General features: G+C 35.6%; 1 protein-coding gene across 1 annotated transcript in view; it reads left to right on the top strand.

The window, feature by feature from the left end:
* Window positions 1–22,257, top strand: part of TMEM260 (transmembrane protein 260) — a gene marked incomplete at both ends in the record, with an annotated part of 51,795 nt that overhangs the window by 22,353 nt on the left and 7,185 nt on the right. The window contains 9 exons of the mRNA XM_084240647.1: window positions 1,178–1,355; window positions 2,542–2,655; window positions 7,259–7,438; window positions 10,688–10,728; window positions 13,500–13,583; window positions 15,067–15,181; window positions 16,375–16,544; window positions 18,637–18,808; window positions 21,181–21,329. Coding sequence (XP_084096773.1) covers window positions 1,178–1,355; window positions 2,542–2,655; window positions 7,259–7,438; window positions 10,688–10,728; window positions 13,500–13,583; window positions 15,067–15,181; window positions 16,375–16,544; window positions 18,637–18,808; window positions 21,181–21,329 — 1,203 coding nt within the window. The remainder of the gene's footprint in view (window positions 1–1,177; window positions 1,356–2,541; window positions 2,656–7,258; window positions 7,439–10,687; window positions 10,729–13,499; window positions 13,584–15,066; window positions 15,182–16,374; window positions 16,545–18,636; window positions 18,809–21,180; window positions 21,330–22,257) is intronic.

Raw genomic sequence — 22,257 nt, forward strand, 5'->3', positions numbered from 1 at the left:
GGCATTTGGAAAATAATTTGGAAGGAAGAAATGACTTAACTTTGTTGAATCAGGATCACTGGGAGAATGGGGAACTCATAAAAAATAGAAAATTAATGATTTTATAGGGGAAAGAAAAAAATTAGAAATAAATTATTTAGAGAACCTCCAGGAAAAAAGGTTTGGTGATATTGAAGTTTTTTTTTTTTTCTGTAATAGTTGATTGAAAGCCATAGAATTACTCTATAAGTTTTCATGCAAAACAATATTGTTAAAAATTCTTATTTAGAATCATATAATATTATGGTTATTGGATACAGTGATGTCTTCTGAATTTCATAATAATTATTAGAATTAGATATTTGATAACTTAATTTTCACAATTAAAAATAGGCAGTTGTTTTGGTTGATATATTTTAGTATATTCAAGCACATTGCCAGTCTCAGATCACATCTCTACATTGGAATTTAGATTTTTTATTTGAAATGTATGACTCTTGTTGGCATTTTGGGGTGAGAAATTGTTTCCAAGCATACCACCATTTGATTCTTTTTGTGTTCACCAAATTCATGTTCCCATAACTCTTTTTGAAAACATATATCATTTTAAACTTCAACTTTGTGTAAAGAGATCATCTGAAACTAAGAACAATTTGCAGGATGTTAAAACCATCACATATCATGACCAGGGCATTCTTTGCCATATTTGTTGGGACTAGAAGTAGAAAGTTCCTACACCAGACATTCCACAAGAAGTGAGAATGAGTGTTCCTGAATAGATATTTTGCCATTTTATTAATTTTTATAATTAAACCTATTTCCGTCTTCTCCAGACCTACTGTCTTCTTGGTGGATATAACAAGAAAAATCACACAGGTTTGTTATCTCTCTAGCTACTATCTCTTCAGGCTTTCTGAACTGGCCTGAATCCTAGAGGTTACGTCTGAGAACGAAACCTCTTTCCATCCATTGGATACCAAATAGGTTTGTTCATTTGTTTGTTAATAGGTTAATATATACTCTTTCTAATTAAAATCTGTTGAAAGAGATTATTACATGAAGTAATGTATCAACCATATAATGTATTGGGATAGTGCTTGGTGACTGTCATAATTTCTGCTGCTACAGTTTATAAAAAGGAAAATAAAGTCGGTTCTTTTTATTGGGAAAGAAGATTTCATGTTATCTGTATTTGCAGGCTTTCTGGCTCATATGCTGGAGGAATCCTTGCTGCGGGGGTGTTTTCATTTTCTCGTCTAACATGGCAGTGGTCCATTGCAGCAGAGGTTTTTAGCTTAAACAATCTGTTTGTGGGGCTGCTTATGGCTCTTACTGTACATTTTGAGGAGGCAGCAACTGCAAAAGAAAGATCAAAGGTAACCTATTTTGATCAACGTGAAATCACTTTTTGTTTTAATTTTTAGACAGATGCTGTATTTCTTTTTTAGCTTTGGTTTAGATGCTGTTTTATCCATTCTGATTGCTGTCAAGGTAATCTAGGCATGTTGAGAGAGAATATAGCCTCAGTTCTTATGCTGTGAACCATGATAACCAACATAAAACATGGGACTTCTGTTCCTCCTCAGAGTTAAGAAGTTGTTTGGAGAATGAGAGCATTATGAAATCCCCCTTTGAGTCCTATGAGAGAGACAAGACGCACTGGTTAATTCCATTATGTATGTGTGTGTGCGCGTGCATGTGCGTGTGTATTTGTGTGAGTGAGAGAGATCATAAGATTCCAAGCTTTAGACTGACCACCTTTAGTTACATGTAACTATATGTCATTATGGTACATTGACTTACTGTGTGATTGCAAAAAAAGGTAAAAAAATATGTAATTTTTTAAACTGAAATGAGAATCAAATGTAAAGACAAAGTGGTTCAGAAAAGATTTCAATGAAGTTTAAGGTAACACTATCATCAGAATCACTTGGGATGTGAAGGAATCCTGTCTTCTAAGTGGTTACAGTTTACAATCTGGAAAGTACCCACTCATTTTAGGATGGGCAACCTTGTGTTAAAGAGTACGGAAACAAAAGAACAGTGGTTAATCTGTGGTTTTCCTGAACATATCTGTGATGCTATTAGAGTTTATTTTTTGTTTAAAATGAACGTTTTCATTAAGACACTAATACATGCTCAAAAAAGCAAACATACCTCCTGTGGTGAACCATGTTTCTGAATAAAGTGTTATATTTCTTTAAATTAATAGAAAAGTGAAGTAGATAGAATTGCTGGCTTTCATTTATGTATTTTACTTGAATAAGAATCATACAATATCTTATTGCTGTTAGGAGTTATCTAGTCATCATGCAAGACTTTCTAAAACTTGTGTGAAGATAGTCATTTAAGATCAAACTGCAATGATAAGAATGGGAAAATCTTCATTAAAAATGATAAATATTAAAAAATGACTACTAGCATGTCAGAGGTTGATTTTTAGCTGAACCAGTGGTACAAATGCTTGGTTTTTATATAAGAAATAGATTTTTACTCTTGTGCTTCCTTAGAGTTTTAGGTGAATTTTTAACTTAGTTTTTTTTTTCCTTTATTTATTTTCAGATAGCTAAAATTGGTGCTTTCTGCTGTGGCCTTAGCTTATGTAATCAACACACAATAGTACTCTATGTTTTGTGCATAATACCATGGGTTCTCTTTCGACTTTTAAAAGAGAAGGTAGGTTTTTTAATTTTATAAAAATGAAAATTTGTAGTATTTAAGCTTAATATACTATTTTTGGCATTAGAAAACATAGGGATGTATTTATTTATTGAGTTTTATATAGAGCATAAATAACCTTAGGCCCTAACAACACTGACTTAAAAAAAAATAGGATTTACAAAAATTATGCAGTATTGATTGCAGTGGCATCTGGTCTGCTTCATAATGTTCTTACTGATTCTAAGCAACACCTTCATGAAAATAGGCTAAGAGGACTTAAAACAACAAAAGCAAATTTCCTTAATTGTTTTATCACACATTTTAAGAGAGGGGCTCGTGCATTATTAGTAATACTTTTTTATTCATCCAACTGTTTGTTGAGTGCCTGCTTGGTTTCAGAGGCTACTGTAGATACTAAAGGTTCAGTTCTCAATAAAACTCACCACCACAGATGTTGTGAAGCAAATAATAAAATCTTTTACAAACAACAGTTCTGTATTCTCAGAACAGATTTTCCTAGAATTAAAAAGTATTTATTTTTACTTTGCCTTTCTCTGAAATAAAAAATGATTATTCATATAAATGGGAGTATTAAATAACATGGGAAAATGACTTTGTTAGGCATTGGGAGATGCAGATACAAGAGAAAGCAAGGAGCTGAGTTACACACAGCTCCCTGTGTGATGATTGGAAAGAGAACTCTTTATTCTGTCAGTCTTTCTCCCAGAGAATTAAATAGTCTCTATACAAAGCAGTGCTGGAGTCATTTTATTACTAATTTGTTAATTATACTTCAGCTACATTTTTCTATCATTTTATTATGGGTTACTTATACCTAGCTATAACCAGAATTATAAAAAAATACACATAATAAAATTAATACATAGAAATAGTAAAATAATTATACCAAAGTTTTAGGCAATTGGCAACAAAACAAAAAGGGTAAATTGGCGATTATAAAATTTTAATTATGTATTTTAGAAAATCAATAAAAGGAAACCATAACAGTTAACAGGAAAGATCAAATTTTTCTTAGAACTGAATTGTCGGGCCTCCCCGGTGGCGCAGCGGTTGAGCGCTGGGTTGCGAAGCTGCCCGCGGCCTCTGCGACGCAGGTTCGATCCCCAGCTGCTCCCTGGCCACCAGAGGAGGGTCCCACATGGCGCGCAGACCTCTCCTGCAGCCCGCTGCTCCCCTCAGCAGTGTGCCTCAGTCCTTCTGCCTGCTCTGCTCCCCGCTCTGGCTCAGGTGAATTCTCTCACCCTCCCACGCTTCTGACTGTACCCAGTGCATGTATAAACAAACAAACAAATAAATAAATAAATAAATAAAACATGCCTCTATTTTTAAAAAAAAAAATCTTAAAAAAAAAAAACTGAATTGTCAAGTCAGTCATATAAGACCTTTGTAAGGGAGAGTTGAACAACGTAACAGGCGGTATCTTTAATAGTGATTTCATAGAGAATACAGAAAGTGCTCTATATGGTCTTTTATTATATAAGCACTTGATAAAAAATGTAGGTATAACATTAAAAAGGATAACTTAACAAAGATTTTTCTATGGAATACAATAAAGTCTGAGGGGACCATTATATTTCTCATTTGAGTTGATAGGTTGCTAGAGATCACGCCTCTTAGACCAGCTTCTTCCCCCCGACCCAACTTCGTTTTTCTCTGTCCCGCCTCCCCCCAATTTGTGAAGATATTATTGACATTTAGCATTGTGTAATTTTCAAATGTACAATGTGATGAATTAATATATGTATATACTACAAAATGATTATTATAATGACAGTTACAGTTGTGTGTATGTTGAGAACTTTTTTTTAAAGATTTATTTATTTATGCATACAAGAGCTGGGGTACAGGCCAGAGATGTGGGGGGTGGGGCGTGTCTCTGGTACAGGCCAGAGACAGAGTGGGGAACAGAACAGGCAGATTGACCGAAGTACACTGCTGAGGGGAGCAGTGGGCAAGTCAGGAGAGGTCTGCTGCGCCAAGTGGGTAGCTCCCTGGCCGGCTAAGGATTGAACTCGTGCTGCAGAGGCTGTGGATTTGCTTCATAGTGTGGTGCTTAACCACTTGCGCCACCCAGGGAGGCCCTGTTGAGAACTTTTATGATTTATTCTCTTGGAGTCTTTCAAATATACTATAGTATGTCATTAACTACAGTCACCATGCTAGACATTAGATTCCCAGAAGTTGCTCATCTTATTCTGTATCCTGTAACTACTTTCACTTATTTCCCTTAGCTGTCTCCTGCCCTCTCCCCACCTCTGGACACCACCAATCTACTCTCTGTTCCTAGGAATTAAGTTTTTTTGATTCTATGTATAATTGAGATCATACAGTATTTGTCTTTCTCTGTCTTCTGACTGACTTCATCTAGCATGATGCCATCCAGTTTCCCTTATGTTATTGCAAATGGCAGTATGTCTTTTTTCTCAAAGCTGAATAGTATTCTACATCTCTATCTGATCCCCAGTGGCTGAACCCCTTGAATTAGTCCCCATGAGGGGAGACCCAGGTGGGCTTTCAGGGGAGCACCCTGCAGTGTTGGAGGAGCTAGATTCCTGACTTGGACTCTTTTGCCACCAGAAAGATCATAAACCCAGGGTTGCCTTCTTGGATTGGATAGCTTGGCTGGCCTGGCAGAGGGATGATGGAGCAGGGCCCTCAACTTAGACCTCCTAGTCTCTTTTCTCCATGCTTCAACCTCACCCCTGGATTCTTGGGTGTCTTATCTATGGGTAGTTGCTCTTTAGTCTTTTTTTGTGAGGAAGACTGTCAAGAATAATCTTTGCTGCCATTTTGATGCTGTAACCAGGCTTTTTAACCATGCTTCTGACATCAGAAAAGGTACTTGCAAATATCAGATAGGTGCATTCTCAGGTAAGAACCTAAAAGGAGACACTTTGAGTTAGTTGATTGAAAGGAGAGCTATATATTTTGTAGAAAACATGCAAAACTCAAAGTAACAAGTTGGAAGTCTTGTCTGAGAACCTCAGTGCCCTGTACTTACTTAGGTCAGCTACCTAGTGAATGATGAAATATGGGAAAGTATACCTCTTCCAAGCACCTTCGATTTCCACTATTTAAATAGCAGAGACCCCAGGGGGGAAAATAAATTGACAAGGTAGTTGACTCACACTGTTTGGGTGATCTGAAGCATAACAGGAAACCCTGAGTCAGTTGGCTGCAACCCTAGTCACTCACTTAAATTATGTGGGAAGCATTTTGAAAGTGTGTATGTATGCATATATTAATGTATAGGTGTGTATATAAGTGTATATGTGCTTGTGTGTGTACATGTTTATTGATCCTACCCTAAAGTAATTTTGATTTAATTGATCTGGAGTGAGGTCCAGACATCACTGTTTTTAAGACTCCCCAAGTGATTCTAATGTATGGGCACCAGGGACTCAGACCAGTCTCCTTCAGTCTGAAATAGCACTTCTGTGATTGTCTTCCCATTTATTTCCCGCTTGAAAAGGAAAATTTTGCAGCAATTGCATCTAGCCATTCTAAATTGAAGTTTATAATATACAGAAATTACCATAATTTAAATATTTACTTTCTTTAAAAATACTTTTAAGACTAGCAAAGGCATGTTCTTTGACTATTCTTACACTGTCTTCATGCCATCATTTTTATGCTTCTCACCACTTTAGGAATTTCAACGCGAGTTAGCGCTGTAATAAAAATATTCCATTATCAATTAAGAATATTTATTAAAAATGCTAATTTAAGTCAGCTGCTTGTTCTGGTGACTATAAACCTTGGTTCTTGTATTCATTGGCACGTACAATTTTCCTTTTATATAAAGGAAACATTGACAACTTCCAATTATGAGATTTATAAGAAACCCTCTTTTCCAATCACTAAAGCAACCACTATTTGAATCTTCCTAGCATCCCATATTCTTTTGGACTTAATTATTATAAAACCTTCTCAATATCCTTTGTTTTAGAAATATGCAGATGAGAAGTAAATTCTCATAAGCCAATATAATTACATACAACAACACATTTCTTTTAGTATTCCATCCTACATGTAAAGTGAGGGGGGAGGAACATTTGGATAAATTAAGAGGTTATTTAAAAGCTAGTTTCATTTATGCCAAGTATTCCCATGAAATGTTCAAAATCCTTACAGAACAAATCATACTGTCAGTGTATAATTGTAATAGAGCATATAGTATAAGTCTATCCCTGACAAGGGTAGTGAAGTGAATTAGTGTTAGAACAACATTGTGGGCATATTCAAAACCAGCCCACTCAGTCACTTCAAAGTGGGCTGTCCTGGCTGTACAATACTGCATGTCATGGCATGAGTTGATGTGAAAGATGGAATAAACACGATACTCTTGAGTCTTTGCTAATGTTATTTGCTTCATTCAGATTTCACCTGCCATGCACAGGTGTTCAGGCTGATGCAATTTTCTAGTAATCCATAGATTACTGGAAGGTTTAACTTAGTATTCTGTGGTGACTTAATATAAATTGAGAGATCAACTCTGAGTAAACATATTTGATATTTTCCTTGATGTGTTCTTGAAGTTCCAGGATGAACTGACTACAAAAAACATTTTCATGCAACACATTTGTCTCTGATGCAGGAACTTACCCTGGGCTCTTTGTTGAAGCTGAGTGTGTACTTCTCCATGGGTTTGCTACCCTATGTCTACCTTCCTATTTCATCCTATCTCAACCAAGCCCGTTGGACCTGGGGAGACCAGACAACATTGCTAGGATTTTTGACGCATTTTCTCAGGGAAGAATATGGAACATTCAGTCTGGTAAGTATGTATTTAAAAACCTTTTTTTGAAAGATAAACACATGCAATTTGCAGCAACATGGATGGCACTGGAAGGGATCATGCTCAGTGAAATAAGCCAGAAAGAAAAAGAAAAATACCGGATGGTCTCACTCATAGCAGGAATCTAGAAAACTTAAATAAGGGACCAGGAAAAAGAATAACTGTAAGAAAGTGAAAATCAAAATCAACAAAAAACTATGAACCAGAGACACTCTATGGGGGGTAGAGGGCGGGAGGGGAGGGATTGGGGTCAAAATAAGGGGGTTGCAATTGTATGGGGAATATAAAAATAAAATTTATTATTTTTTTTTAAAAAAAAGCCTTTTTTGGGAAATAAGTGACAAAACTTTAGCCTGAACCTTAGTTGAAAAAAATAAAATCACCATTTATCATTGACAATAGATAGAATTCCCATTCAGTTATTTATATGACAGATTTGCCCCTTGGAATGGGCATTTAACATACATTGGAAAAGATTGAAATCACTTCATCTGACCTTATACTGTTGTATACCCCAAATATGTTTTTCTGGATAACAAGCATTAAAAAGGCTCTGCTGCCATCAGTTGACACATTTCCATCTTGTTAGTGCTGGGTATCACTCTTGGCTCTTGGTCTATGATTAAAAATATTTTGAATAAAAATGAAAAATACTTGCTGCTTGAGGATGGAGCCTTACCCTGGAGCACTTGTTCCTGTTATTAAGATCCAGGTGCTACCATCTCAACTCAGGGAGAGCATTCAGTGGTTGTCTGGGTTTTGGCCCCAGGTGGCAGCTAGGTAGGTGTTTCACATATCAGAGCCTTAGACCTCAAACCTAGCCTCTTCTATGAGGATCCAATCTGGCTCACCCAAAAGCTGCAGATTCCAGCTGTTTTAGTAGGGAGCCTCAGGCTCAAACCAGTATCATCACTCTGCACCCTTATTCCTAGAGTTCTCCGACCTCATTCTCTGTCTTGCACAGCAACTCTGTGCACCTCCCCTCCAATGTAGTGCCCTGTTTATAAAGTCCCTGTAGTGGTGGGTGCCCTTGACTTAACAGCAGCAGAGACTTGGCACAGCAGTTCCCCTCCCTCTCCTGGCTGCACTGCCTAGTGTTGCTGCAAACACAGTTCAGTTACAGTTTTGTCTATCCCTTTCTGCTGTTGCCCCTGATGTATACAGTAGTAATCAATTTATGTTTCAGAAACTGGTGTCCTAGTTTTTTTTTAATGCATACAAGAGCTGGGGTACAGGCCAGAGATGTGGCAGGGGAGGGGGGAGGTGAGAGGATTCACTAGAGGCAGAGTGGGGAGCAGAACAGGCAGATTGACTGAAATGCACTGCTGAGGGGAGCAGCGGGCGCGACAGGAAAGGTCTGCTGCGCCATATGGTGTCCTAGTTTTATCATAATTTGAATTTGGTTGTGAATATGTAGAAGAGGTGTGCCTCCGTCTTCACTCTGCTGCCATCTTGCTGGTCTCCAAAAACCTAAACATTTTTAATTGTCTTGATCAAATCACATTTTTTTGATGAACAGCATTCTATTTAGTATGAGTATAAGACCTATCTGTGAATACTTCCTAAATATGATGTCACTAAATGAAACAGTGTGTTCCAAAGAGGCTTGCTTTCCCTAAGACATAAACTAGGAGAATCTACTACATGTGCTTACAGTAAAAGTTATCTGAAAAAGGAAGTGATAAACAGATGGTTTTTATTTTAATTTAATTTATTTTTTATCAGATTTTTCTTTCATGGTTTGTACTTTTTTGTATCTTAAGAAGGCAATCTCAGAAGAGTATACATTATATACAAAATTGGTACAAAATTCTAAAACATGCAAAAATTTAATAATCCATTGCTTGTGGATACAGATAAAAGTAGTAAAACTAAATGTGTTTACAAAGTAGGGGAATAATTAACATACAATTCAAGATAATACCACTGAGGGATAACAAAGGCATTTACTGTGATGATTTCTCTTAAATTCCTATTCTTAAATGAATGATGTATCTACTGATTTTTAAAAAACTCTTTATCCCCTCAACTTATATATATATTATTTTACATATGTTGTTTTTATGTAGGATATATTTCATAATAAAATAGATTAATAAGATGATAATTATGACTTTTTTAACTTAGTTGCAATTTATGCTGTAGTTTATTTATATTGGTTTCCCCAAAAAATATTGTTTGAGGGCCATTCCAGATTTGGAGTTTGCACAATTCATACATAATTATGAAATGCACTAACAAATGGATAATGAACTCTAATCAAAGTACAAAAAATAGCTTAAGAGTGGCTATAACAGAAGTGTAATGTCTATTAATTCATTAATGTGTTAATCATTTCTACTGGCATAGTTTAATTTTTTATTATCTCTGAAATTCTTTTTTTTTTTAAGATTGATTTATTTGGGCTTCCCCTGGTGACGCAGTGGTTGAGTGCTGGGTTGCGAGGCTGCCCGCAGCCTCTGTAGTGCCAGTTCGATCCCCGAGTACTGGCGAGGGTCCCTCAAAAAAAAAAAAAAAAAAAAAAAAAGATGGATTTATTTATGCATACAAGAGCTGGAGTACAGGCCAGAGATGCAAGGGGTGAGAAGATTCACCAGAGACAGAGTGGGGAACAGAACAGGCAGACTGACTGAAGTATACTGGTGAGGGGAGCAGGGGGCGAGTCAGGAGAGGTCTGCTGCTCCATGTGGGTTGCTCCTGGCTGGCCAGGGATCGAACTCATGCTGCAGAGGCTGCGAATTGCTTCATAGTGTGGTGCTTAATCCTTTGTGCCCCAGGGAGGCCCCTGAAATTCTTCTTAAAGGATGTCTATGTTTAGTTTTCACTGACTTCTGTTAAAAAAAAAAAATCAATAATGGGCCTCCCCTGGTGGCGCAGCTGTTGAGCACTGGGCTGCGAAGCTGCCTGCAGCCTCTGCAGTGCTGGTTCGATCCCTGGCCACCGGCGAGGGTCCCACATGGCACGCTGTGCCCACTGCTCCCCTCAGCAGTGTGTTTCATCCGTCTGCCTGCTCTGTTCCCGCTCTGCCTCTGGTGAATTCTCTCACCCTCCTGTGCTTCTGACTATACCCAGTGCTTGTATAAATAAATAAATCTTTAAAAAAAAAAATCAATAAGGCTCTGAAGTAAGTCTTTGAATGGAGATGTTGCATTGTATATTTAATCAAGATAGTTAAAATACAGTTTTAATGCATGGCATGCCCAAATAAATTTTTTCTTTTATCTTTAGGCCAAAACTGAAATAGGATCCAGTATGTCTAAAATATTGTTGTGAGTATAAATATTTGAAACTCTTTTTAAATGAATTCTCTATTAGTTCCTTTAAATGATTTTAGGGATTCTGAGTTTATCTCTTTGTGAAGCAGTATATCATATTCACCTGGATAAGTAACAGCTGTTTATGTACACTGTCAAATATTCTAGCATTTCCTTTGATATGATAAAGTTTAAAGTAAGCAATAAATACAACAATGAACAGGGTAGAACCAGTAAAACTAAAAGGTTTCAACTTTAAGTTGAATATAAAATTACTCAATGTACTGTTGCTTTATAAATAACTTATTTGTTTTGGTATTTTATTTTCTTTCTGTTAGATACATTTTATAACATTGTATTTAGCATAATCTGAATAATTATTTTCTTGTTACATTGGATTGAGCTATTCTTTTTTAATTCTTCAGAGTTTAATTTATTAAATCTTTCAAGACTTTTAGGTTGTCTTTAAATTCTGTTCTTGACTTACGTATTTTTCACATCCAGCCATATTGGAGTCAGCTTAAGCAAATCTGTTTTGTCTGTGTTATCTCCTAGAGTTCTTTGAAAAATGGGTTGATGTTTGCTTTAAAACCTACACAGAGTAGGACAACTTAAAAAATATCTGTAACAATCCTGTAATATTTAAATATTTTCAATGTAAAATCAGGGAAGAATAGATTTCTGTAACACAAAAGTTGTCACCTAACTAATTATTAATTCAGAATTCTCAGGACTATTTGAAATCATTTAAAAAATATGGGGATAATATTTCCACTCTACATGTGAGGCGGTTCATAAGTCCTCATAATTTACTTGCTAGCTTGCTTTCTTCCTTGCATCCATCCTTCTTTTCTTTCTAAACATGTCATTTTTTTCATACTCAAAAAAATGGTATATAGTCATAGAAAACTTACAAAATATAGGTAAGCAAAAATAAAATTTAAATTACCTAAACATTCAACCTACGAAGATAAACATTATTATTAATCTATTAACATTTATGGTATATCCTTCCAATATCTTTTATATTTTATTTTAAAAAAATAGACTCATAATGGCGCATACTGTTTTATTAGCCTGCTGTTCTTCATTTTATACTATATCTTGGAAATATTTCCCTACTGACAGTTATTCTTATATTATACTTTGATGGTTCTCACAATTGATCTTAAAGTTTTTTACTATGTCTGAGATATCTAAATTAAGCTCCTTCTTTTTTTGTTGGGGAAAGGTAGGAAGAAGCTTGATTTCCTTTTAAAGATAAGGCAGCTTTGCCAGTGTCTCTGGGCGTTTACTTTCTTCTGCTTCACTCCATGCTGCAAGACTCATTGCTTGCTCGCTTTTGCCTACCTCTGGAGTTCTTATCACGCTCAGATGTCTAGTATATAGTAAATCCCACATGAACCCCAAAGACCTTTCAAGAGTAATCCTAGACCACACAGATAACTTTTATTAGTTAAGCATAAAAGTCAGCTGTGGGGACATCAAAGGTCTCCTTTATTAAAACTAGAGCAGTTAGATTGTATAACCAAAAAAGCTTGACAAAAGGGATGACCACTTACACCCACTACTTGTTGGAGCCAAATCTTAATGTATAATGGCAGCATCATCCTAGCACTCTGACTGAGAGAGAGAATTTCTAGTCTTTAATTGTTTCAGGTAGACAGGAGTGTTGAGAAAGGCAACTCATAATTAACTTACTAGAAAATCCATCAATATGATGGCACCTACTCATCCACCCTTTTCCAGTCAAGCAAATTAAATTCTTTCCCCATGCATATCTCCAAATTGCAATCCTGTACAAGGAAATTATTGAATCTAACCCTAGGCAGTGACCATGTTTTAGAGCTTACATTTAAGCAACAGATCTCCAAGAATTAATTTTGAGACTGACTTCATTCCTTTTGAAGAATGGTTTGAAATGGGCCTCATGCTGGAATCAATTTTTCAAGTGTATTTGAAAATGAGTAAGGCTATCTTCTCATAAATGATGAGTCCCCATTAGTAAAATATACATTGTGTGGTTTCCATAATTGTGGCATCACATTTTCTCCAGTAAAATTGCCGGTAGGAAGAAGAAAGTTCTCTGAGATGGTCTGTAGAGTCATTTCTTTTTTAGAAAATTGGAGACTACTAAAGCTATTTTAGAACTTAGATAATGCTTGGAAAATGCTTATAAGTTAATGGAAGGATTTAGTTTAATTATAGGAAAAATACATTTCTCTGATTATTTAAATAATTTTGAACCAAATAATATAGGAAACAATGAAACCTTTTAGGGAAGAAGATAACCAAGAAAAGAATGGTTGGAGATCATTTATTTTACCCTTTTTTTCTTCATGATTGCATCTCAAAAAAAAAAAATACTTTTGATTTAATTTTGTTTTCAGTAACTGAATCACTAGAGACTATGACTGTACTGCTAACAAAAGAAAATTCAAACACCCATTTCAGGTGACTTCTTATCAAACTAGTCAAGTATATAAATTGGTTTACAAGATCAACACAGTATTCCACACTATCACAAATACATAAGAATTATTTGTTCCACGCCTACCCCAAATTATATATTGGTAACCAAATGTTACAGTTGGTAAACATCTCAGAATATTCAACTCTTTCTTGTAGTACTTTCCCCCTCAAATTTAAAGCAGACAGTTATTTAAAAATCTGACTGCAGTCCTGAAAATTATTAAGTACATAATTATGTACTCTACAAAGACCATTTTACTTGGAAATAACCAAATTTGTTTTCTGCCAATAAGAAGTTACTTTGTCTTTTTCAGTTCTCAGCTAACAAATATGAGGACTGAACTCTCATTCAACATTCAAGCCCTTGCAGTTTGGGCAAATCTATGTTTACCAAGAAAGTGAGTAACATAAATCCTTTCCTCTTATTTTTTGTTCATTAATTGAGTTAATATTTTCAATGTCATTGTAGAACCTTGCCTGTATTATTTTGTATTCCAAATAAATGACTCCCCTAACCAGTTTTATTAGAGCTAATATGTATTACTTTCTTGCTTTTTTAAAAATTATAAATGAATGGTTTTGAAATATTGAACAGTATGTTACTGTCTAACATTTGATGTCTTAAACTTCTGATTTGACTCCTTACTCTACTCACAGCCAATTATTATTGTTTCTTTGCAAAAGAAGCAAAGAGCTATTTTAATTCTTCTGAAGATAAAAAGAATTTATCTTCATTGGAGATTTCCAATGATAAATGTAAACCTAAAAAAAAAATCATACTATTAACCTTCATTTATATTTTTTCATTTACTCTCTAGCCTGTTGAGTGTATTTTTATGTAATGTCTTAATATACATACATTCTTAGTTTTGTTTCCTTAACACTTAACATTATATTGTGAGCATTTTCCCATACCATGAAAATACTTAAAATCATCTAAATGTTTATATAGCATTCTGGGCCTCCTTGGTGGCGCAAGGGGTTAAGACACAAGCTATGAAGCTGTCCACAACCACTGCAGCACGAGTTCAATCCCCCAGCCAGCCAGGGAGCAACCTACATGCCGCAGCAGACCTCTCCTGACTTACCCACTGCTCCCCTCAGCAGTCTATTGCAGTAAAATCTGCCTGTTCTGTTGCCCTCTCTGTCCTGGTGAATCCTCTCACCCCCTGTACCTCTGGCCTGTACCCAAGCTCTTGTATGCATAAATAAATAAATCTTTAAAAAAAACAAATGTTTATATAACATTCCATCCTATGTCCTAGGAGAATTCATTTAAATGCTCTCCTATTTGAGGAATCTTTAAGTTGATTCCACTTGTTTCACTTTTATAAGTAATACCAAAGCATTTCTATGCATTAATCTTTATCCACATTTCTAGTTAGTGCTTAAAGATTTAGGCCTACTTTTCAAATTATTGGATTGATGAATGTGAATATTTTTAACACTCAATCTATATTACTAAACTAACTTTCCTTGAAGTTTGTACTAATGTGCTATACTGCAGTCTCATCAACATTGAGATTTGTCATCTTTAAATCTTTGTTATTTTGATGCTTGAAATTAGTCTTTGGTTTTTGCATATTTAATTACATCATAAATTTAACAAGATTAATATTTTATACTTCTTCAACTTCTAACTTTTTATCTTTTGCTGTATAGTCCCAAATTAAGTTGTCCATAGTATCTAGTACAGTATGTATAGTTTACTATGTTTTAGTTACCTCTTTCTATTTAGGTGTTAAAAACCTGATCTTTGTTTCCACATAAAAAATGGGAAGTTTATAGATTCAGATATTTTTTCTATAATTTAAAAACTTTGATATTTATTGATATTCATGCATGTAAGTAATCTTTGACCTATTTGAATTTTTTTTATAGGAGCACACAGAATCCCTCATTAGTCTGGCTTTTTACTGGAATGCTTTGTGTTTATTCATTGTTCTTTGGTTGGAGGGCAAATTTAGACATTTCAAAACCTCTTTTCATGGGTGTGGTAAGTTTTCCTTAGATATTCTTTGAGCAGAAAGTTTGTAAAGAATTAACAAATGTACCTTTCATGAATCTTGTAAAAATAGGAAATTATCTCAGAAATAGTATATGCACTATTATAAATTAAGAGTTAAATTACTGAACTACTAAGGTGAAGGCCTCTTTTTAGGAAAAAAAATGCAATGTTAACTGACTAGTGCATTAGTTAAATAAGAAAATGAATGTAAGTTAGTTTAAGTTAGTCACTTTATATGAGTGCTTGCCAATATAGGACCTACCTCATTTCTCCTAGAATTTTGTAAATTAGCAAAAACATAGAGTTGTAATTAGGGGTTCTTACCAACACATTTCCTTATTTCTAAACTTACCAGTCCCAGGCCTGTGTTAAAGAGCAACCACATTTCTGTTTGACCCCAGCTGCCCCCTCTTGAGATCTCTTTGTATCATAAACTCTGTAAATGTAGGAAGCTCTTTTTAACAATGGAAACCAGATGTTTTTGTGTGTGTTCAAAAGACCTAACCGGTAATGCCCTACTAGATCACCTGAGTTCTGAATCAATTGAGAAACAAGATAAACCAGAAAATGGGTGGGAGAATGTGGTTTGTATCTGTGAGCAAGGGGACTTCCACCTCTGTATCCCCAAATGGCCAGACTTAACCCACTGCACAGAGTGGGCCTCTCTCACCCTAGCCCCACCCCACTGGGACCATAAGTCTGTCCCCGGATAAGTGCTTCCTTGGGCAGCTCATATTCAAAAGAAAAAGAGTGGCAAAGAGAATTACACAGGCCCAGTCCCAGCTCGCTAACTGACCATATGACACAGAAGAAATAAGTGAGGGGATTGAAGGGGGCCAGGCGTTTTATCCTAGCAGAGCTTCTCCACAAGCAAGGAAGCATTAGGAGCAAAGCCAAAGCATTTCTCTTCCAACACACACATTGCAGGAGTTCATTCTGCAGCATGAGGGTTGCAGAATGGTAGGTCCAAAGGAAAGAATGACATGTCAAACTGGGAAATGTTGGAAAATTGGAAAAAATATGCATAGAGGTGACCTGGGGTAAGTCGGTTAATAAGACCTGAATGACAGCAGTCGGGCAACTAGGTGTTTATGATAGTATTTACAATACATGCAAGTAACCAATTAACTGACAGTGTAAACCAGTCCACTGGACACACTGTTTGCATCTCTCTCACACAGGTAGAACGATTCTGGATGCAGAGCAATGCAGTGGTGGCCGTCCTAGCTGGCATAGGCTTGGCTGCACTTGTGTCTGAGAGTAATCGACTGCTGAATACCAGTGGGCTTCAGTGTCTGGAATGGCTTTCGGCAACTCTTTTTGTAACTTACCAAATATATTCGAATTACAGGTAACACAAATGTTGTGAAAAGTTTGCATCCGAGTCAGAGACATTTGAATATTAAGATTCTAGGACTTTATTTCATCTTTTAGTTCAAAGTGACATAGCTTGGTCTGATGTGGTACTTCTTAAAACTTTTGAACCAAAATCTCAGCATGAGTGATATGTATTTTCAGGGTATGGCCAACAAGGGATAGGGCAGTGCATGCAGACTGTGTATATTTTCCTCTAAGGAACCCTAGGGATACTTTGTAGAATCTGGAGTAGATATGCCATTTAAGTCATTTGGGCCTTTTTGTGTGTTCCTCTGTTGGAGTAATATCTGACTCTTATCTGGTTGATTCTGTAGTTTAAATATTAATTATTCTTAAATAATTAAAGTCATACAAGTATCTCAGCCCTTGTGCTTTATTAGTATTAATGTACTTTTCAAAACTAATACCCAATAAAATACAAATTTCAGCCTAACACAAAAGATGTCCTAGTTTTAGATGATAGTGCATTATTTCCAGCGATATTGAGTATTACAGCAGTAAAGAGACCACTGAAGTTTCGTTATACTGAGACGTGACTGGTTGATTTCATAAGTTGATTGATTTCAAAAGGTAAAATTTCTTTTCCAACTTAACTTTAAAAACCAACATTGTGTATTATAGCAGGATAGAGGCAATGTTAAAAGGCTATGTCACCAGGAGGCCTGGTAGGAGGAGGATGCACATCCCAGACACAATCCATAGCTAGCCTGAGAAGGGTTTGCAAAGCCAACACTATGTTTCCCAACTTTTTTTTTTTTTTTACTTTATTGGACTTTTATCTTGATTAGTCTTAAAAAAAAAGATTAATTTATTTATACAAAAAAGAACTGGAGTATAGGGAAGAGATGTGGGGGATGAGGGGATTCACCAGAGACAGAGTGGGGAACAGAACAGGCAGACTGAAATGAAATACACTGCTGAGGGGAGCAGTGGGCGAGACAGGAGAGGTCTGCTGCACCATGTGGGTTAGCTTCCTGGCCAGGGATCGATCTCAGGCCATAGCGGTGATAATATGATAGCACTCTGACTTAACCCTACACCCCCAAGGAGGCCTCTCAGTTATTCTGTAGGGCAATCCAGATTCAACAGCAAGGATGCCTGTACTGGCTGGATGGGTTTTTTTCTTTTGATTCTTTTGCTTGCCCCAGGTGAGTGGATTAGATAACAACTTTGCTGGGTGGCCAAATATGAGTCCTCTCCCTGTAAAGTAGGGAATCATAGTAAGAAGCAATTGCATCAATTGTAAAGGCAAGGGTAATGTTTTATTCCTGGAAGTGTTTGTTTAATGTTACTAACCCACCCACTGGTTCACCTTTACTTGTGTTTCTCACCTCTGTTACATGCAGTGGGCCTTATAATAACAGGAGAGACTTTGTTCCATAGTTTGATACTTTTACCCTTCTAGTCTTTTCCTCTTTGCTTGGGAAGTGCTTAGAATTCTTGCCAGTTATTCTTTGAAGTTAGAAAGTCCACTTCATCATTGAAAAACCTTTTACTGCTTTTGTCAAAGGCAAATAGTGTCTGGAGAGAGGAAAAAACTCATCAAATTTTCTTTCTTATTTGTCTCATTCCCCAGTGATTCCTCTGCCTAGACAAGAACCTGTGGTACAGGGATGTGGTAGAAAAGATCAACCTCTGCATGAAAGAGAGTCATACAAATGTCATATAAATTTATGACAGTTATTGGCAGATTTCCTTTTGCATTTTTGAAAATCTCTTTGGACTAAAGGGCAGTAACATGAAATTACCTTAAATTCCTAGTGGAATCAGAAAATTTACTCCTACTTAGTTTAATTGGATAAGTTTTTGGAAAAAAAGAACTTGAGTACAATCTGAAAGGAAAGCAATATGCAAATATTTTTAAGCCATAGAATTAGTTCCTTTTGTTTTAGATGATAGTGTTCCTTTTTCAGATACATGTATTTTCTCAGAAGTTATAAATGAGAATAATTTGAAACACTCAATGTAGATTGTATGATGGGAAAGGAATAGTTTGGAAATAAACCCGTTCTTATTAAAACTGTAACAAACTGTTGATATTTTAATGTTTTGATTGTTTTATTTAGCACTTGTGACCAAAGGACCAACTACGTGATCAGTAAATTTGCAAAGAATCTCCTAGCCTCTATGCCTCATGATGCAATTATATTACTCAGAGGTGACTTGCCAGGGAATTCTATCCGTTACATGCATTATTGCGAGGGACTGAGGCCAGATATTTCATTAGTGGATCAGGAAGTAAGTACTTAAAACATATACTTAAAATATAGTAATATTTTTATAACATTTTTATCATTTAATAACATGTCTTTAAACTATTTTTTACAGTGATAGGTACAGTTTTCATGATAGGTAGAATATATACCACATTCATTCTTTTATTTTTTTTTATTTTTTTTATTTTTATTTTTCATTTTTTTTTTAATTTTATAGGGGCATGCTTTTATTTATTTATTTATTTAATTTGTTTGTTTGTTTTGTTTATACATACACTGGGTAGAGTCAGAAGCGCGGGAGAGTGAGAGAATTCACCAGAGCCAGAGCAGGGAGCAGAGCAGGCAGAAGGACCGAAGTACACTGCTGAGGGGAGCAGCGGGCGGCAGGAGAGGTCTGCACGCCATGTGGGACCCTCCTCAAGTGGCCGGGGAGCAGCCGGGGATCGAACTGGCACCGCAGAGGCCGTGGGCAGCTTCGCAACCCAGCACTCAACTGCTGCGCCACCGGGGAGGCCCACATTCTTTTATTTTAACTACTATTATAAGATATGAGTGTTGCTTCTTTCTCATTTATTCTGAACGTTTTAAGTATTAATGAGTTTCATGTTAAATTCAAGTAATATCCCAAGTTTCTAGTTCACATGACAAATCATGAAAATATTGGATTGTATATTTATTTTTAAATTGTTCTTTTACATTTAGCCAACTTAACCATTCAAATTAACACTGCCCGCTGGTCCAGGGATTATAATAAAAAATAAGGTTGACTATAAAATAAGTCATACTACAAGTAAGTAAAATCTTCTTTCAAGATAGAAGTCATTAACCGTGAATCTGCTACAAAATTTTTGTGTAACCTTTGTTAATCTCAGGACAAAAATGTATTTGTAGAAGACTTGTGAAAATTTCTAGGTCTATTAGAATAATCTTCTGGAACTGAACAATATATTTAATTTATAAGACTTATTATGTAAACCATAAATACTTAAAGTGAACAAATCTATCTGATATCATCAAGAAAAGAGAAATTCTTAATCTTAAAAAAATTATGGCTAGTTTAAGCACATTATTAAGCATAGTACTTTTTATAAATTTTGTTGAATTACTGAATAGAATTTTTCAGAGAAAACTGTATGAACAGACTTAGACATATAAGACAATTTGCAAATGACACCTATTTCTGTAAGCACTTTGCATTTACATCATTTACACAGATTAATTTGATTGTCAGTCCAGCTTCTAACCAATGCTATTTATTGATATTATAGTATCACACTGTAATTTTAAATACTATTTGGGATGGCAGCTAGTGTAGTTGAGAAGCATGAATTTCAGCCCTCAGTTCAAGTCTACATATGTGACATGGGGATGGTGACTTTTCCTTTCAAATCAATGGAAATGATTGTCATACAAATTAGGATGCTTTTGAATGCAAGAAACAAATACCTGACTAAAGAGTGATTTAAATTGTGGAATTTTTTCCTAATATAATAAGTAGTCTGGAGATAGGATTTTAGGTTTGATAATACAAGCAGTTCAATGAAGCCAGTGTTCTGGGGCAGCTCCTGTGGTCTCTTGAACTGATGGATACCCAGTTGCTGCAAATATCACATCCTCAAGCAAAGCAGAGTGCTTCTTCTGGGACTTTATCCTTCCTTATATTTATTGGGAGTAACCCTCAGCACCTCTCCACTGTAGCCCCACTAACCAGCACTATGTCACATGCCCCCATCCCAAACTATTCATAGATAAGGAGAAGGAGCATGTCACTACCTGGGCTACCTGATCAAAGTCGGGGCAATGTTAGTGAGAAACAGGAAGGCACTGACTATTGAATAGGTTATCGACAGTATAATTATTCTCATTATTCTCATTCAGTGAGGTTATTATGAGAATTAAATGAGGAATATTATATCATAGTTATAGTGGATATATAATTCATGTTACTATCTCCAAGAACTGAAATTATTAGGTATTACAATCCAATTTTGTACATTTTGAGTACTTACAGTGTACACCTAGATTAAAATTAATCATTTCTAGTTAAATGAGGAAATGATGTTTAAGCTGGTTCTGAAAGTTGGGTACACATGTTCTAGATACTGGAAGGGGAAAAGGTCCTTCTGGGTAGTCTGCCAGAGGAATGGAGGGAAAATGAGACTCAGTACTGATGTCACTGATGATAGTCATAGCTTACGACGTGAAATCCAAGATTCGAGTCATGGAGGAGTGGTCTGTGCCACACACCTTGGTTACACTTGTATGTGTTTTTCAGTTATGTTCCTATAATTATATATATAGCATATTCACATTTTAGAGCTTTTCATTGATAAACTTGACTCTTTTTTAAGAAATATATTAAAAGGATGGCATCATATGTTATTTCGCTGACAGATGATGACTTACGAGTGGTATTTACCCAAGATGGCAAAACATTTGCCAGGTGTCAACTTTCCTGGGAACCGGTGGAATCCTGTGGAAGGAATATTACCTAGTGGAATGGTCACATTTAATCTTTATCATTTTCTTGAAATAAATAAACAGTAAGCATTCTTTTCATATAATAGCTTTTCTAAAAATCTTAAGCTCTTCTAAAATTGTTTATGTACAGCTGTGCTTCATCCAAAAGACCAATTTTCTACACCTATTTCCCCGTCACTGGTGAGATTATCTTTGTAATTAAATTGAATATCTGTGCATAAATGAGGCCAGGCAGAAATAAATGTTATTGTTCTGAGTAAAGGAAAACTAAAGACAGATTAGCAAGAATAGCAAATAAGATCTTAGTACAATTCAGAGAAATTGGAGATGTGCCTGCCTACTTGAAATCATTGCAGGTGGATCAGAAGCAATTATAGCCCCCCCTCCCATCAACACCATGGCCTCCTTTTAAGTGTAAAAGCAAATGTTTTCCAGGAATAATCACTATATAAAAATAGCTTAAGGATTTTTTTAATATAAAGGATAAAACACTTTTTATAAATAAGAAAAACACCTACAGTTATGCAGGTTGAGATAACATAAGAATTCTGTACTTGAGAACATAAAATTATTCAAGAATGATCAAGGTCAAGAATAAATAACTCTTTCAATGGTATAGTGTTGAACATTTCTCCTGTCCATGAAATGCTTAGAATGGTCCAGAGCATGAAGAAAAACTTTTTTCATAATTTCTATTCTCCTATAAAGGGAACTGCAGAAATTCCTTGTAAATCCCAAAGGTAAATTATCCTTTACTAAGAACATAATAATATGGCTCTTTTGGTATTTAGAGCCTGAAGTTTACTATGGTTCATGAAGTAATAATGAAAATAATGGGTATATATGAGCTTGTAGAGTAATGTTTAAATGTTCTATTTTGGAATAAATATTAAGAACCATTAATATTGCCAAATAGATACTTTTTATGAATTATTTAATTCAACCCTGCAAATGTTCTTTGACTACTGCATTCCAGCTTATACACTAGGT

This window comes from Talpa europaea (genome assembly GCF_964194135.1).
Source record: "Talpa europaea genome assembly, chromosome: 8".
Lineage (NCBI taxonomy): Eukaryota > Metazoa > Chordata > Mammalia > Eulipotyphla > Talpidae > Talpa > Talpa europaea.